The sequence below is a fragment of the Siphateles boraxobius genome, unplaced genomic scaffold, assembly GCF_051911475.1.
Source record: "Siphateles boraxobius isolate OS27281-9 unplaced genomic scaffold, OSU_SipBor_1 130, whole genome shotgun sequence".
Classification (NCBI taxonomy): Eukaryota; Metazoa; Chordata; class Actinopteri; order Cypriniformes; family Leuciscidae; genus Siphateles; species Siphateles boraxobius.
In genome coordinates this window covers 10,673,565-10,691,418 of record NW_027508734.1, presented here as the reverse complement: position 1 = coordinate 10,691,418, position 17,854 = coordinate 10,673,565, and the positions used below count along the sequence as shown (strand labels likewise).

At 37.5% G+C, this 17,854-nt stretch overlaps 1 protein-coding gene across 1 annotated transcript in view; it reads left to right on the top strand.

Moving 5' to 3' along the window:
- Positions 1 to 17,057, top strand: part of prmt3 (protein arginine methyltransferase 3) — a 64,904-nt gene extending 47,847 nt beyond the window's left edge. The window contains exons 14-16 of the mRNA XM_077227873.1: positions 6,901 to 6,951; positions 9,598 to 9,685; positions 16,695 to 17,057. Coding sequence (XP_077083988.1) covers positions 6,901 to 6,951; positions 9,598 to 9,685; positions 16,695 to 16,804 — 249 coding nt within the window. The 3' untranslated portion in view covers positions 16,805 to 17,057. The remainder of the gene's footprint in view (positions 1 to 6,900; positions 6,952 to 9,597; positions 9,686 to 16,694) is intronic.
- The last annotated feature ends 797 nt before the right edge of the window (positions 17,058 to 17,854 follow it).

Below are 17,854 nucleotides of genomic sequence, written 5' to 3'. Positions count from 1 at the left end.
ATGACGGGACTTTATATTGTTACAAAAATATATATATTTCAAATAAATGCTGTTCTTTTGAACTTTATATTTCTATTACAATCATGAAATAAAATATATCACAGTTTTCACGAAAATATTAAGCAGCACAACTGTTTTCAACATTGATAATAATCAGAAATGTTTCTTGAGCAGCAAATCAGCATATTAGAATGATTTCTGAAAGATCATGTGACACTGAAGACTGGATTAATGATGCTGAAAATTCAGCTTTGCAGCACAGGAATAAATTACATTTAAAAAAATATTTATTAGTATAGATACTTTAAATTGCAATATTTCATATTATTAGTGTTTTTACTGTATTTTTTAATCAAATAAATGCAGCCTTGGTGAGCATAAGAGACATTTTTTCACATTTTGAAGATAGTACAAAGACCCGTTCACACCAAAGACGATAACTATAATAATGTTTTATATATATAATGATGATAATGTTATAAAAGAAACGCAGTGTCCACACCACAACTGTAATGATAATTTCTCAACGACACAGAGAAACAATATCGTTGGAATCACTTTTTCCCCAGTTGATGAACGATAAAAACTTTGAGAGCCAATCAGAATCGATCCTGTTTTAAAGCACTTGAGCATTTACAGTGGCAGACAGTAAAACTGCACTGCGCACTTAGAATTAACAGATGTTGTCTTCTGGTGTGGACGCCATATTTATCGTTATAGTTATCTTTTTATAGTGATCATGCATTTTGTTTGTGTTAAAAGCGCAGTGGCATCATGAAATGCGCCCGTCTTGCATTTTTTCTGGCTGACTTGACATTTCCAGTAAGTGAACATGGGGTGATGCTGACAGCGGGACAGCTCTAGATATGGTCAAATCCCTGGGCTATAGAGAGCTGAAACTCCTTGGGTAAAAACAGGTCAATAGAGTTTCAGTATACATGATTGGAAAACAGTGTGGTACTTCACAAATGTTCACTTGCTCACACCTCTTCCTTTGAACATACAAGTTTGTTTGTACAAAAGAATTGTACACAAAAGAACATTTTGTTAGTTCTTGACCTCAGTCGTAGTATTCGTATTCAAATGCCTTATTGCGCCCTGAATCCAATCAAGCATATTTTTCACTTTCTTATAAGAAAATGGGCCACAAAACAATCATAAGATTGTTACTGTGCATGCTTGTAAGTTTATCAGCAGGGAAGTGTGAATACAAACAATTCTGCAATTCTTACTCTATTTTGTTCCCGTTGCACTTGTGGGGACATTATGACTTTTCATTTGCACGATAAAACATCCAAGCTAACTTGTTTTAACAGAACAGTGTGTACAGGGGGGTTTAAAATATCAATTTTTGAGATTTTGGAGAAAGATGCTTACACTTTTTGGAAAACTTTTTCACAATGGCTGTAAAATCAAGTTTTACCATGTCATTGGCATACCAAGTGGCATTATCTTGTACATACTGTACTTGTTACAAATTCACACGTTGGGGTGAATTCAGGTTGATTTGGGACACTTTTTTGCCATTGAAATGACTGGGAAAAAGGTCTCCCAATTAACCTGAATTCACCCTACATGATAAATACAGTTGTTTTGCATTTTAATGTGCTCATATATTAATCTGTTGCATGAATGATTGTGTTTTACTCTGTAAGGGAGACTATCATTACTCTAATGTGAGGCTATTTTAACAGTGCTGGTTCCAGCACACAGTGTCAAACTAGAGCCATGATGGCATTAATGTACATGCATGACACTGTAGGTTTTACCAGGATGAAGGAAGCTATTGCATGTGGCCAAATGGCTAAATCCAGCCCTGGATCTTACAGTACAATTTATTGTCTGGATGGTCTATTTCAAGTAAAATGTTATTCTTATATTTGTGTAGATCTATAAGAAAATGTATCTGTAGACTAGAGAATATACAGCACCATAACCATCATTTCAAATGTTAAATGCTCGCATAAACTGTCTCTCTTTTATTATTCATTAATGCTGTTGATAACCGTTTTATGGGAGGCTAAATTTTTTGCCACTTATTACCTGAATTAGTGAATTTATGAAGTCTATTTCATAATTGCAGCTCATAATAATTAGTGCTATATTTGTATTGATATTTGAGGGTTCTAGAACCAAAACTAAAAGTGTTGCAATCATACCCTATATATAGAAGAGAAGGATAGAAGGTTGACCCTTTTTGGTCCCAATTTATGTTGGCCCAAAACGGACAATGGAATTATTGCGTACATACATGTTTTTACATTGTACTTATATTTTGAAAATACCTGCATGTAATTACAGATGTAATTAAGTTATGTAATTACATGTATAGTTACACTGTTGACCTTCCTTTACACCTTAACCTACCCTTAAACAGACCCATAAACCACCCTAACCTTAGCCGCCGTATCACACCTCAATAGCAGCAAAAGTGTTTTACAATACAACATGAACACAATAAGTACATTTGTACTTATTTTTTGATTTAAATACATAGTACTTAAAACCACTTAATATAAAGTGGGACCTAATTTTTTTCTGTTTTAACTAATGTGACCACTTTTTCCCGCATTTCTGCCTCAGTCTGTACTCAAGTGTACTTTATGTAGGTGACTGTGTGTGTTTCTGCAGTAATGTCCTTCCCTTCTAATTAAATCCTGTGTAGTCGCTTCCAGTGCGGCGGAACGTCGAACACTGTGGGAAAAGCAGAATAGCGGGAATGGGAATTTCGGTGGCATTGGTGTGTGTTGTGCACAGAATGAGGGGAGACGCCGGGTGGATGGGGGGTGGTTGGAGAACTCGAGGTGGTCGAGTGTGACGCCTCGCACGCGTGAATAAACCCCATCAAAAGCGCATTAGCTCTCCCTCCTCCGCAGCACACCGCATAATTGTATCTGGCTGCACCACGCTCTGCTCCGACATGATAGCGCTGGAAAGGGCTTGATGATGAATTGCTCCCCGTTGGTGTTAGCGATGATGATAATTATTAATTTTCCCCGGACCTGTTCTCCAGGTAGTCGCTGAGCTGTGCCGAGCGCCTCCTCCTGGGCCGGGAAACAGCTCGCGCGCATCACTTATCTCAGACATTCCCCGGGTGTGAAGGCTGAACACTTTGATGAGAATAAAAAGACACGGTTTTCACCATTTGTCCCCCTTTTCCCCACGCAACACAAGCTTTTGTGTCTGCTCTTGCTCCTTCACAGTGCGTTAACGGGGGGGTTATTTCTGGCAGGGAGTTACTTGGCTCTGACCCCCTTGTTTTCAGTGCGCGTCCTCTTTTGTCGGGTCCCAGTTTCTGTTGACATTTCTGGGCAATTTACGCTGACAATAAGGATGAACCCATTTAAAGGAAAGTGGTTTGGAGGTGCTGCGCTTTTTTTGGTTTTAAATAACTGACTTTCAGATTTATGGAAAGTTAGAGGACGGCAATCACTTGGTTTATTATACCAATTATGATTAATTATAGAAAAAATTTGGGAAATGCTTGAATTTTTTTAACTATGTTAAACAATACCAACGAAATCTAAAATGTAACCATAAATAAATCCCTGCTGATAAATATAAATATAATTGATTATAATCCTTAAAGTTGTGAATTTATTTATTTAAAAGGACAAACAACTTTACAGTAACTGTGTGTATATATATATATATATATATATATATATATATATATAGAAACGCACACACACACACACACACATATATATATATATATGGGTGAATTCAGATTATTTGGGACACTTTTTCCTAGTCATCACATCCATATATATATATACCTATATATATTCATTTATATGTTTTTATGTATTTAATACTGTTTAAAACGGATAATAGTTTTTTGGCTATTGAAAATAAGCCCATATGAAGGAATAATGGAGAACACAAGTCCTTTGTGGATGTGCTACTAAACCCTTGATTATGTTGCTGTGGCTTTGTCCTCTTAAAGCTGTTTTAACAGAAGAAAGAGGAGGATTAATAGAGGGGAGGGAGAGGGACACACAGGCATTAAGCCAGAGCTCTATTTCTCCACACAAGGTCCCTGGGATACTTCAGGCAGAATGGCTCACATTATCACTGCAGTGTCCCCTGGGAGTTCACAGGGTGGCTGCGGTGTGTGTGTGTTTGTGTGTGTGTTTGTGTGTGTTTGTGTGTGTTTGTGTGTGTGTTTGTGTGTGTGTGTGTGTGTGTGTGTGTGTGTGTGTGTGTGTGTGTGTGTGTGTGTGTGTGTGTGTGTGTGTGTGTGTGTGTGTGTGCGCGCACCGTGACACAACTCTGCCTCTCATTCATAACTAATTAAACATTGTAGAAATATAAATGACTCATTCTGAGTGGATATCTGTGGTTTGCTAATTGTATTTAAGAACGGTTGCATCCTGGGAAATATTATACTTGTAAACAACGTGAGTCATCAAAAGAGAAAGTTATGACGCATGGCCCCAATCAATCATATTTATGAGCTATTGTCAAAGTTCATCTCTTTCGTGGCAAATTACTTGCAAATCCACTCTTCCTAACAAATTCAATAAGCAATTAGCTTCATTTGGTAATTATTGCTCCATATAATGTCTGATAAATGTTCATTACAATCCATAATTGCACTGACCTGACTTTTTTTTTCTATCACACCCTGAGTGACGTCTCTTGCTCTCAACTGTCATTTCCTATAAAAAATGATTTGCTTGGATTTGAGAATTGTGTTAGATTTTTATTATAATGTGTTGCTGTTTCAGAGGCTCTTTATCTGTCTACACATGTAATATTTGCTCAAGCAGCCTGGGACACAAAGTAAATGTATTATTTATTAACTTTCTTAATGAAGCAACCTTGAACAGGGTTTCTGCGGGTCTTAAAGGTCTTAATTCACCCTTACTCAAACTAAGGTATCAAAAAGATCTTAAATGCATAAAGTCATGGCATTAAAATGTGCATGCATTGCAAAAAAATGATATCTTCCTTGGTTCTTTTGTTCTGTTTTCCAATACAAATATCTAAACATCTTTAAATCAAAATACATTTACTTGAGATGCAAAAGTAAAATGTCTTGAAAAATGTTTACAAAATTAAGTGAGACATTTGTTCTTGTTCTAATCATAAACCCACTTTATTTTGAACTGTTTCCCAGAAAACAAGACTTCGTATTTTAGCATTTCAAGTAAATGTATCTTGATTTAAGAATCTTGTTTGTAAAATGAATTAAAAAAGTAATGGATATCGGATTGAAAGTTATATTGGTAACGCTTCATTTTACAGTCCTTTTTCCCATGTACATACTATGTACTTATTATTGTAATTACAATAACTGGGTAATAACTAGGTACTAACCCTGAACCTACCCCTAAACCTACCCGTAACCCATGTACTTACCTTATATTACCCAGTACTTTCTAGGTAAGTACACTGTAAGTACTGTACTGTAAAATGAAACGTTTCCGTTATATTTTCAAACTCTGGAGTGTTTCTCCCTAAACTTTTACATTTAAAGGCGCAGTGTGTGATATATAGCGGCATCCAGTGGTGAGGTTGCGAAATGCAACCAACAGAAGTTACGGTGGCCGACAGGAAAATATGTTGTCGTCTGAGACAGCAGAGAGTAGCCAGTTAAACAATGAGGTTTCTTTACAAGGATAAATTAAGAAATTATGTTTACATTATTATTCAGTAAAACGATATGTTATTGCAAATATTATTATTGTTACTGACACATCATTGTGTCAGTGTTTTATTCACTGACTTTAGCTAGCTTCTTTACACGAAGAACAACATAGTGACGAAACACGCTCTGTAGTAGTTTGTCCGTTTAGGGCCACTGTGGAAACATTTCAATGTAAGGGGACCCGCGGTGTATGTCGATAGAAATGGCTCATTCTAATAAAAACATAACGGTTCATTATGTAAAGTCTTTATACCCCACTGAAAACATAGTTATGCATATTATATTGCATTTCTGTCTGCAAATCCTCCTAAATATTACACAATGCGCCTTTAAAGAAAATTGACATATTGTGTTACCTTCAATTTATCCATTAATTTCTTTAGTTGGTCTTAAAAAGTCTTAGATTTACCTTCATAAAACCTGTTAAAATATTCTACAATTTCACAAGTTATTTTAGCTCCTGTCCTGTAATGTATTTTGTAAATGTGCAAGTTGTGGGCAGACTTTTAAATGGCCATTTTATAATTTGTTATTTATTTTATGTATTATTATTTTTTTATGTTATTGTATTTTTTAGCACAAGGGTGCTTTTTAAACAATTCTACATTTAAGAAGAATTATGGCTGAAGATTTTCCCAGTGTGGTTAGTTAAAGACTCAAAAAAACATCTTATTTAACATTTAGTCACCTCAGCTTTTTTCTTCCCTCTCTTTTTAAACATCTTTTAGAGTGTTTTCCTTTTCCCTCTATTGTTGTCTTGCTTACCTCTCTCTTCATGACCTGTTTTCTCTTTATCGGTGTATTCTCTCTCTCTTTCTCTCATTGATTGTGCTCTTTGTGTGAGCGAGCAGACCCTCGTGTTGTCAGCTGCGTCAGGATTAAAAGCTATTAGTTCTGCATCATTGCCACTACAAGTATGCTCCTGAGATTGATAGAGTTGCTCCACTGTCATTGGGGGGCAGGTTGGGACAAAAAAGGGTAGTTTTTAATTCCATAATAATGTGTAATTTACACTGTGTGTGTATTTACATAGAATACAAAAAAATGTCATTAGTAGTCTTTAATAAATAAAATATATATTTTTTTTACATAGGAAGCTTTTCTACAACACTGCTTTTTTTAATCACTTGTCACACACAACATGCCTGCTTTTACCCTCATTTGCTAATTACTTCCTGCTGCCCAAAACAAGTGTGAGCATTACCAGAATGTCATGTTCTAACCTCTCTCATATTTCATTCCAGGCCATCGTGGGCTATTTTGACATTTTCTTCGACAAGAGCTGTGGAAACAAGGTAAGCAATAGTGCTGTGCTGTTTAACAGCGAGCAATTGTGGTCACGCCTTGCCGTCTTTTAGGCCCGAGGCAATCGCAATGCAATCGCCAGCCTCTCATACCTAAATGCTGAAATAAGCATTTGCCTTCCTCCAGTGGCCAACTGGAACATGCAATGAAATAAGCTAAACCCATCAGCCACTGAGAGAACGATCGTGCGCTGGGTTCTGATAATGGGAGTTTAAGCAAGAGGATGTGGAGGGGGTCTAGTGTTCTTCTGTCCTGTTTTTGACATTTAAACAGCATCATCTGAGTTTCTGTTAATGTTCTGGTGGATTACCACAACAATTATGTTTGCTCTGACCTGATTCAAATGATATGAGTGTGTTTTCTGACCTGAGAAATTTAATTTTGCAAGTACCCTTTCGAAAGGAATATATTTGTACTTAAATAGTGCATATAAGAACCTCAAAGGTACATATCGGTAGCTAAAGTGTACACATTAGTGCCTAAATGGTACATATTAGAACTTTCAAAGGGTACCATCCTAGTGAACCATTGTTTTCTGAGAGTATTTTTGACACTGTTAGTCCATCTAAATAAGGTTACAGTACTCAGCAAGGCCATCCCAACATGCGGCAGGGCCCAATTTGAGTTAGATGAAACCGGGGTTCCTCCTCTGTCCTTTCGCGCTTACCAACTAATGTGCAATACATATTTTTTTCTTTCCACTTTAAACTCCCATCTATCGGCCTGGATGCAACATCATACAAAAGCAAGCATATTCGGTTAAAGGGTTAGTTCATTCAAAAATTAAAATTTTGTCAGTAATTACTCACCCTCAAGTTCCAACGCCGTAAGACTTTCGTTCATCTTCGGAACACAAATCAAGATATTTTTGGATGAAATCTGAGAGCTGGATCACTCAGTTCTCACACATGTGTCGTGGCGCTCTCGTGAACTCGCGTCAGAGGCCCACACGGATTAAAATGATTAGTTGAATAAAGTTGTTATGTTTTAAAGTTTTTTGCGCAAAAAAAGTATTCTTATGATTATGGTTGAGCCACTGTAGTCACTTGGACTATTTTAATGGTGTCTTTACTAATTTTTCTGGGCCGGCAGATGAAATTACCTAGTAGCCTTTGAAGGAGTGAGACAGCTCTCAGATTTCATCAAAAATATCTTACGGGTCTTAAAGTCTTACGGGGTTGGAACAACATGAGGGTGAGTAATTACTGACAGATTTTTCATTTTTGGTTGAACTATCCCTTTAATGAGGCTTTTGTAAAAAAAATGCCCTAATCACAGGCATATTTGTCACGCATTAATGATTTTTTTTAATGAGAAGCGTTTTGGTCGATCGGATCACAAGTGGACGACTCTAAATACAGATGTAAACGGGGTCTAAAATGTTTTGAGTTTGTCCACTTTTGACCACTTTTTTAGAGGTACTTGAAAATGCATTAGACTGGATTGATTTCATATGTAAACACTCATGTGGTCGAATGTGTTCAAACAGCCACAAAAGACCGTCCACTCTCCATCTACTGACCTAATGCGGAAACATAATGGGAAGAGCTCTAGCCAGACGGGATTTAAACTTTGTCGGCTGAAGACCTAAGTTTGATTTTGAGACACAAATCGTACCAAGCTCAATGTTCTCTCGCCATTCCTGATTTCTAACACACACTCAGTGCTCGGTGTGATCTTGCGGCTGTCAGAGCTGAAACGAAAGCTGCTGCTCTCCGTGTGTTTCTCTGTCATGTCCGGTCACATTCATATGTAAATTGCGTGAGCTTATTTTGTCCAATAGATCGAAAGATCTTAAAAAGCCCATACATTTACCCACCTATAGACCCTTCCCTCAAAGAAATCGGGACAGAAGTGGTTGAAAGTTGACAAAAGAGAAGGATCAAACATAAGGTGTAAACAGGAATGTGTCTCCCTCATCTACTTGTGGTCCGATCGACCAAAACTCATCTTAATAAAATGGGCCTTAGATAAAGTTTGTATTATTTGGCAATGTGATCTCATCATGGTAGTCACCATGTCAAGATGACCCACTTTATGCCACCTCAGTAACTCATTCCATAACTGATGAAATTTACAGTTATTGAACAGAACTGTATCAACGATGAACTGATTTCACCTTAATAATAACTGTTTACTATTGTCTTTTTAGAGGTGCTTTACAGCAGAATTGAAATCTTTTTGCATCATTGAATCATTATTTTCCTGTTATCACTGTAAACCTGCTTTGAAATAAAAGCTCTATTGTATAAAGCACTATATAAATAAAGGTGACTTGACTTTGTAGAACTTATGTAGAATAAAACAGCCTTTTTCTCTGCCAGTCATATGACTAAAATCTCATGTAAGTGTACATCTTTTTGAAAAACTTTTTTAATGTTAAAAAAAACGAAATATTTATTTACTTTAAATATTACTTATTGTAAATATTGTTTGCATTAATCCTCTTTTCCTAGTGAAGGTTGACTACAGAACTTAGTATTTCCACTTACTCACTTACAGAATAAGTCACTTCTCTTTCTTTACAAGACAAGTGACTGATATGAAAGAAAAGTGACTGATGAAAAGCAGAACAAGAGCATTTTCCTTATGTTAACACAAACTGGTTTTTAATGCAGCTTTGTTTTGAATCTCAGGTCATGTTCTCCACTGCTCCAGACTGCACGAAGACCCACTGGAAACAGACAGTGTTCTTACTGGAAAGTCCTATCCCTACCAAAACCGGTTTGTACCCTGTTCACAAATACTTCTTACTTGTTTTAGCTGTCTCCACACCAGTGTTTGCATGTAGTTGTGTCTGTGTTCAAACTGTGATGAGATCTGGCAAGTATATATGCAGCCATCACCTTTTCTTTTTAGAACACAGAAAAAAAAATGTCACAGGGAGGTGTCTTATCTTTCTTTAGCCTGACAGTTGATTCTTAGACGGTGACACAGGTTATCCGTCAGTCATTGAGAGATAGACACATGATTGAGCAGTTCTAGGGCCAGCCCACATAAACCATGCAGTTTGTTCTTGCTGTTCATAAATATATATGTTGATATATTGATTTATGATGATATATATATTGTGTCTGGAGAATTATTCCTACTGGATTTCAAGATGAAACAACACATTTATTTAGGTGCACTATTATTATTTAGGGGCCCAAATAAATTTTGCTGTTGTAAGTTGCTCTCGGTCAGCAGTGGTGAGAATTTACCAACAGTGATCCGAGGGTGTAGGGCGCCCAAGGCTCATCGATGCAATGAGACAACGAACGCTATCCCGTTTGGACTGCGCCAACAGAAGGTCTACTGTACTCACACAAAATTGTTATGATGGTTATTTGGAGGAATGTGTCACAACACACAGTTCATCACACTCTGATGAGTATGGGGCTGCGTAGCCATAGACCAATCAGTGTGCCTATGATGACCCCTGTCCATCATCAAAACTGCCTAGCATTGTAACTGGACCTTGGAGCAGCGGATCTGATTAGTCCCATTTTATTTTACATCTAACGTCTTGGTGCCAGAGATCACAGGAAACATTCAGGGCAGGTGGTCATAATATTTTGGCTAATCAGTGTAAATATATATAAATATATATTTAGTAAATATATGCTGATTAGCCAATATATACACACACACACACACACACACATGTTTTGAGTGAGGAAAAGAAGGGTTCAATTCTGGATTTACTGGCAGAGGGATACAGTGAACATCAGGTTGCTTCCATCCTTAAAATTTCAAAGACAGCGGTTCATAAGAACAAGGTCAAGCTACAGACATTGGACGCAACAAAGCTACAGACCGGCAGAGGGCGAAAACGACTTTCCACTGACCGGGATGAACGCCAACTCATTCAGATGCCACTCAACAACCGTAGGATGACATTAAGTGACCTACAAAAGAATGGCAAACGGCAGCTGGGTGAAGTGCACGGCGAGGATGGTTCGAAACGGGCTCCTAGGGGCATGGATGAAGTCGTGCAATACTAGAAAAAAAGCCCTTCATCAATGAAAAGAGGTTTGCAAAAGACCATAAGTATTGGACCGTAGATGACTGGAGTAAGGTCATCTCTTCGGATGAGTCCAATGTTCAGCTTAGCCCAACACCTGGTCGTCTAACGGTTAGACGGAGACCTGGACAGCCCTACTAGCTGTACATTGTCTCACACACACCCACTGTGAAATTTGGTGGAGGATCGGTGATCATCTGGTGGTTCTTCACGAAGACATTCATCTTTGTGAAGGGCGCATGAATCAAGCCACGTACAAGGTTGTCCTGGAGGAAATCTTGCTTACTTCTGCTCTGACAGTGTTCCCCAACTCTGAGGATTGGTTTTTCCAGCAGGACGATGCTCCATGCCAGGTCAATCAAGGTTTGGATGGAGAATCACCAGCACAAGACCCTGTCATGGCCAACCCAATCTCCAGACCTGAACCCCAGTGAAAACCTCTGGAATGTGATCAAGAGGAAAATGAATGGTCACAAGCCATAAAACATAGCCGAGCTAGTTTTTTGCGCAAGGAGTGGAATGAGGTCACCCAACAGCAATGTGAAAGACTAGTGGAGAACTTGCCAAGAAGCATGAAAGCTGTGATTTGAAAATCACGGTTATTCCACCAAATATTAATTTCTGAACTCTTCCTAAGTTAAAACATTAATATTGTGTTGTTTAAAAACGAATATGATGTATGTATCATATTGTTTTATGTATGTATGTTTATGGATGTTGTTTACATACTTATACATACACACACACACACACTCTCTCTCTCTCTCTCTCTCTCTTTCTCTCTCTCTCTCTCTTCATATAAATCAGCAAAATAGGCAATAGAAAAAAAGGAATTGTGAATGGAAAGTGGAATGAGCACAAGTTGCTAATTTTACAACCAGGATCAGTGTGAATGCAAAGGCATTTGGGCTGGTTTAAAAGAGGACTCAATTGTGAAAAAAAACCCTAAAAGCACCATTGATCTCAGCCAGAAAGTGATTCATTTATATATACTTTTCCTTTTTATTTATTTTCATTTTCTGTAATATTTATTTGTCTTTTTACTATTTCTTTTAAATCAGCGATTGCAGAATTGCATGCGTAATCTACTCTCTACTGTTTAAAAGAAGCAAATAATGGGAGGAAACCTATAAAGAAAATGCGACAGGGAAGTAAATCAGAACCTATATGTCTTAAAAGGCATATTGCCTCATGCTTAGGTATTAAAGCAACGCAGCATCTACACCTAGATCAAGGCTCCGTACGTCCGTAGATGGCGAGACAGTGTCCTGGCCGTGCAAACAGATGAAGTGTGTCTTATCATAATGGGAATTGGAGAAATGTCATCTGATGCGCAGATGAATGAAGGTGCTTTAGCCAGTTTCTCTGATACAGCACACATTATAAATGACTGTGGCCTAACTGTAGCTGTCCACAGGCATTACCACAAACAGTCCCTGCGGGAGCCGTTCAATGATAAGAGTGCCGTCCACTTGAAGGCCTGCTGACGCTACTTCTGCATTGCTGATATCAGCGTCAGATTATAATCAGAAGGCACATTGGCCATATTTTATGGAATATTTGAACATTTTGCTATTGCTCCATAAAATGCTTAACTTAATCTATCTTTTACTTGCATGCCCACTCACCTAGCTAGAACGGCCTGATGCCTCTGGATAGCACCATATGGCTTAAGAGTCTTCATCTTCTGTTGTCAAGACTGTATTTGCAAATGCATGTGAATGAAAAGATGTGGGGAAAAATAGTATGAGAGAAACAAGTATGATAACAGCCATCTTGATACTATAGTATAATTTGGAGTACCATGTAAAATTATATATAACTGCTTTTGATTATAAAATGGTATATTGTAACAATTCAGTACCATGGTACATTTTTTTCCGGTTGATTAAAATAAAGACATTTAGATTCTTACAAAAATCTATTTCAATCAGTTTATCAAAGAATCATGAAAAAAATTATATTGAATATTAAGCAGTGCAAATATTTTTGGTTACACTATTTTAAGGTGGCGTAGTTGCATTTTACTTACTCAAATAAGTACGGAGTAATATTAATTAACCACATGTACTTATTATGGAGTTACGGTTAGGGTTTGGTTTAGGGTTAGTCATTTGTAAGTATGCATAGTTTACTGTTATTAGTAATCACCTTAAAATAAAGTGTTACCCTTTTTTTACATTGAGAATAAGAAATGTTTCAAATTGGCATATTAGTTTAAGATCATAAACATGATGGTTTATGATTTCTAAAAGATCATGTAAAACTGAAGACTAGAGTAATGATGCTGAAAGTTCAGCTTTGCAGAACAGGAATAAAATTATTAATAGGATATATTAGAATAAAAAAAGTTATTTTTAATTGTAATAATATTTCAGTTTTTACTGTATTGGTGAGCAGAAGAGACCTCTTTCAAACAGATTTAAAAAATCGTACTGACCCCAAATGTATGAATGGTAGTGTATATACCAGTGTATTATTTATTATCATCTGATACCTTAACTGTACTTTCTTGGTGATGGCTGCTCTTCCACAAGGAATGTTTAGAAGTAATGTTAGGAATTATATTTTACATCCTTTACACTTACCTTAATGCATAATTTGTAACTTCATGTGAATTTAAATTGGAATTCTTTCCTAAACAAAAACAGCAATGTGTTTTGTGTATTATATCACCAAGCTGTCATTTGCATGTAAGACAATCCCTGTCAACTCACACTCAGGTTGCCTGGATTCTTATCCTGTTTGTGTTAGTTTAGTAATTACTTTTCAGAGGTGTGATGAGAGGGGAGGTAGAGTATTCAACGGAAATGCAAAACGCCCTCTGAAACGCCCTCAGATGGTGCAACATCATTAAAGCAGCCTTCATTTGTCATGACTTGGTTGGTTTTGTCGATCATTGAAAGGAAAAGATGAGAACGTTTCCTTAAAAAGCTAAATTTGTCATGCGTGACCAACCTTTGAGCTTCACTAAAAGAGGTCATTCTCATTGTACGTCGCGTCTGCTCTCCTGACAAGGTGTTCTGAAGCCGATATATTGGTAATTGACTTTAAGAACAAGGCTGCTTATTGAATCAACCATGCAATGCTTTGCGTAATACTTTAAACTCTCAGGAAGTGCAGTCTGAAAAGGTCCTTGAGGTGTCAGAGCAAGGTTCCTTTAGGGGGAGGTGCGATTATTTGATAGACGGGGGCGCTGTAGAGAGCTGGTGATTCCAAAGGCCTGTTTTATGCATCTCCTTTACAGGGGCTTCAGATTTACGAGGTTATGTGCTGTAGAGTGAGAGGGAGAAGTTTTATAATGCGGCGTTTGTATCTAGTGCTGCAGTGTTTGGGAAGACTTTTTCGTGATAACTGTGATGGTGATTGAACATTAGATATTTCATTATAACTTTTTGCTGCCTAAATAATCTGTCCCTGTAGTCAATATTTGTATCCCTTAAAACTCATCTTTGATCATCAAAATTGCATATTTTAGCGTTTTTTCCTAAGGCAGTGCCTTACAATAGCTTGAATGCAACTCTACACCCTTGCCTTATTTAGTATATACGCGGTTCTATGAATATGCAACTGAGCCCCGCCTCCACTCACTCACACCAGCTCAGAGATCCACTCATTGATGATCACTCGTTTACCTGATTGGTTACAAGGTAGTTTGTGACCTCAGAAACACCAGCGATTTCAAACCGCGTTTTTGAGACAGCAATGGTGTTGACTTATGAATTTAAACATGTTTTGTCTTAAAGCATATTTAAAACACCACATAGACAATATTAAAACCTTGATTTTCACCACAGTTTGCCTGTAATAGAGCAAATAAACAAACAAATCGGCAACAGGTATACGAATCGGTTGCTTGTAAAAAAAATCGTAATCGGCCATTAATATGATCGGTGCATCGCTATTTACTCCAATTCCAAATCAGTTCAAAAACTGTATGACTTTCTTTCTTCTGCAGAACAGATATTTTAAAAAAAAAGTTTGTTTTTTATGCAATTAGTCAATAATGTCCAGTGTTGTTTTGTACTGAGCTTTTAAATGGACATTGTGATGGGAAAATATGATACTAGTGGAAAATTGATAGGTCAATGGTTTTGCCTGAGAAACTTTGCGAGTTGCCCTTTTGAGTTCTTTGTGAGCTAACGTAAAGTTTCCCGAGGGGAACGCAAAGGTTTTCCAGAGGGAATGCACATTTGTAAGGGAACGCAAAAGCATTGGCAAATATTTATCTATTTTTTTTTTCGTCACAAGTCCCTTTAGGGGCTCCGTAGTTTTGGAAAATATACCTTTTTTTCCATTTTTAGATGAACTATCCCTTTAAATGAATGTTTGCGTAGACTATGATGCTGTTTCTGTATCATTTATCATTAGTCACGTTTCTTCAAGAAATACATCAAGATGTTTTACGTTGTCTCGTCCGTTTCTCGTTTCAGCCTCCATCACCCTTGGTTGCATTGGCATGTTTAATGCAAATGACACTGATGTATGACGGCTCTAGAAGCAGCCTTGTCTTCTTTATTTAATTAACGTGCACCAACCGCTTCCTTTTCACACGTTGCCAAACTTTTTTCTCATCTCTGTAGCCTCAAAATAAAATCTTGCAGTAACTACATCCCAAACCACTTTACTCTGAGATTTTTCCAGCAATTGCAGGGTCAAGTAATTTCACTCTCTGTGTTCTCTCGACAGACCTCTGTGTATGAAAGCCCATTGGTAGTAACTGGGATAGTGTTTGTTGTAAAGCGCAGACACACACCAGTTTGATCACACTTTTTCATTTTCTGCAGGGCACTGAAGTTTAATAGATCTTTCTATCATTTGTGCTCATACTGGTCAAGAGAAAACTCACCATGCCTGCTTTTTACTTTTGGTAGGCAATATGCGATCTGTCAAGTCTTTCACTGCACAGTTGATTTTAATTAAACGAGTTCTTACCAGATCATTTGTTTTATAAATTAAATGTAGGCTTCAGCTTTTTATTTGTGCTGATGAACAAACCATATGATTAATTCATGAGTGCAGTTTTGTTTGCTTACAGCAAAGAATAACATTTATTTTTGTGAAATTTTCTCTTCTAAAGGGATCATTTGACAGTAAAACGTGCAACAAAACCAGTGTGACAGTTGCAGCGCGCTGTGACGGTCACATCTGACTTCTCCCCATCTTCCCGTTTCAAAATGCTGCAGTCAGCATTTTTTTTATCTCATGTAACCTGCAGCAAAGAAAAAAATGGCTAGGAGTGGAGGGCTTGTTTGCCAAATGGGTAAACATTCATTTACGTCTGGCAGTGAAACGTGAAGTTAATCAAAGTGATTATCTGGTGTAATCATCGTCCTTGTCTTCAGGCCGTCCCGATAAAGCCTGTATTCTCACTGCAGTCGTACTGTATTCGAGCAGCTTTCTCTGCCATCTGGAGCCAAACGGCACATCATCCTCCCGATTCTCTCCTGGCTTCTTTTAATCACCTCTTTCTCTTCTCAGCTAGTTGCAATTGTGTTCAATGAGAGGCAGTAGGTATTCCCACTTTTGCCATTACACAGCACAGAGTTTTGACAGGAAAGTGTTAGTTGCGGCTGAGCTTTGGTTATAAAGAAAATGAACATTTACTCTCGCATGTTAATGCATTCTAGGAAAACTCAAATATTTTAAATTTTAAACTGGTGTGAAGGCATGTAAGCATGAAGATTGATTCTTGTCAAATCCTGTTTTTCTACTCTCTCTGTGCAGGAGAAGAACTTCCAGGTCAAATCACAGTGCATAAGAACAGAAAGGACCCCAGAGCGCTGCTGATCACACTTGAAGTCGCCGGCCGGAAGCAAACCTACAGCCTCCAGTGAATAAAACGCATACTTTGAGCAAGGCATTGTTTAATAACAAACATTCTATTAAAACGTTCTTTTTTTCTATCAAACGTCACTCATTTATGGGTTGCATATATAGCTTAAGTTGTCATTTTTCCAAAGTTGTTTTCTCTGTGCCAAAAAACAGGGTCATATACTGAGTCAACAACACTGAAACTCTGATATAAAGCAATGGACGAAAAGCATTTCATGTTTAAGTAATGAGTGAATAAACAAGTATAAGCTACAATGGAATGAAAGTGGTCAATTTGTATGTCCTTTTATAAGGACGGTTCTGTTTACCATCAAGTTTCAGATTAGTTCCAGGAGTCCTTTTTACTACGGTTGAAACGCAGCATTGATGGATTATTTCAGCGAATCGTTTCTAAAAACCATTCCGCACTTTTTTCTTCATTGTTGTACAGTGAAGTCATTTATACATGTCTAAAAAACGGAAAGACCTAGCCTTCACATAACAATAGCAGACACGTGAAGCATGCCGATATTGTTGGAGATTGGTTGCTGTTATATAGTGTTGTCATAGAGTGGTGCAGGGATGACGTCAGAACCAGGAAGCCTAAAAAAATAAAGCCTATAGTTAACATAACTTGACTATACTTTGACATTTTGTTCTACAACGTAAATTACACACCCATAGTGAAAACACAAATTTTGAAGCAGTTTTGTTCATTTTTGAAAACATACGTTTTTAATAAGTAGTAACTGAAGACAGCTTGGTGTGTGAGTGTGCAGTGTTAGTTGTAGAACAAAAGGTCAAAGTATCGTCAATGTTTACCACAGGCTTTATTTTACTATTTAACCTCGGAAGGAACTACCGGCAAGCTAGACTTCTGGGTTCTGACATCATTCCTGCGCCACTCTATTGTCATTAGGAAAAGGCCTATCTCACCCTGATCTCACCTCTGAATGCCACGATTGACCAATCAGAATCAAGTTTTCAGGCTGCCTTGTAATAACCAAGCCCTTTCCCCTAGGGGGAGCTTCAATGCTTCCTTCACATGCTATTGGAAATTTCCAACTTCCCCC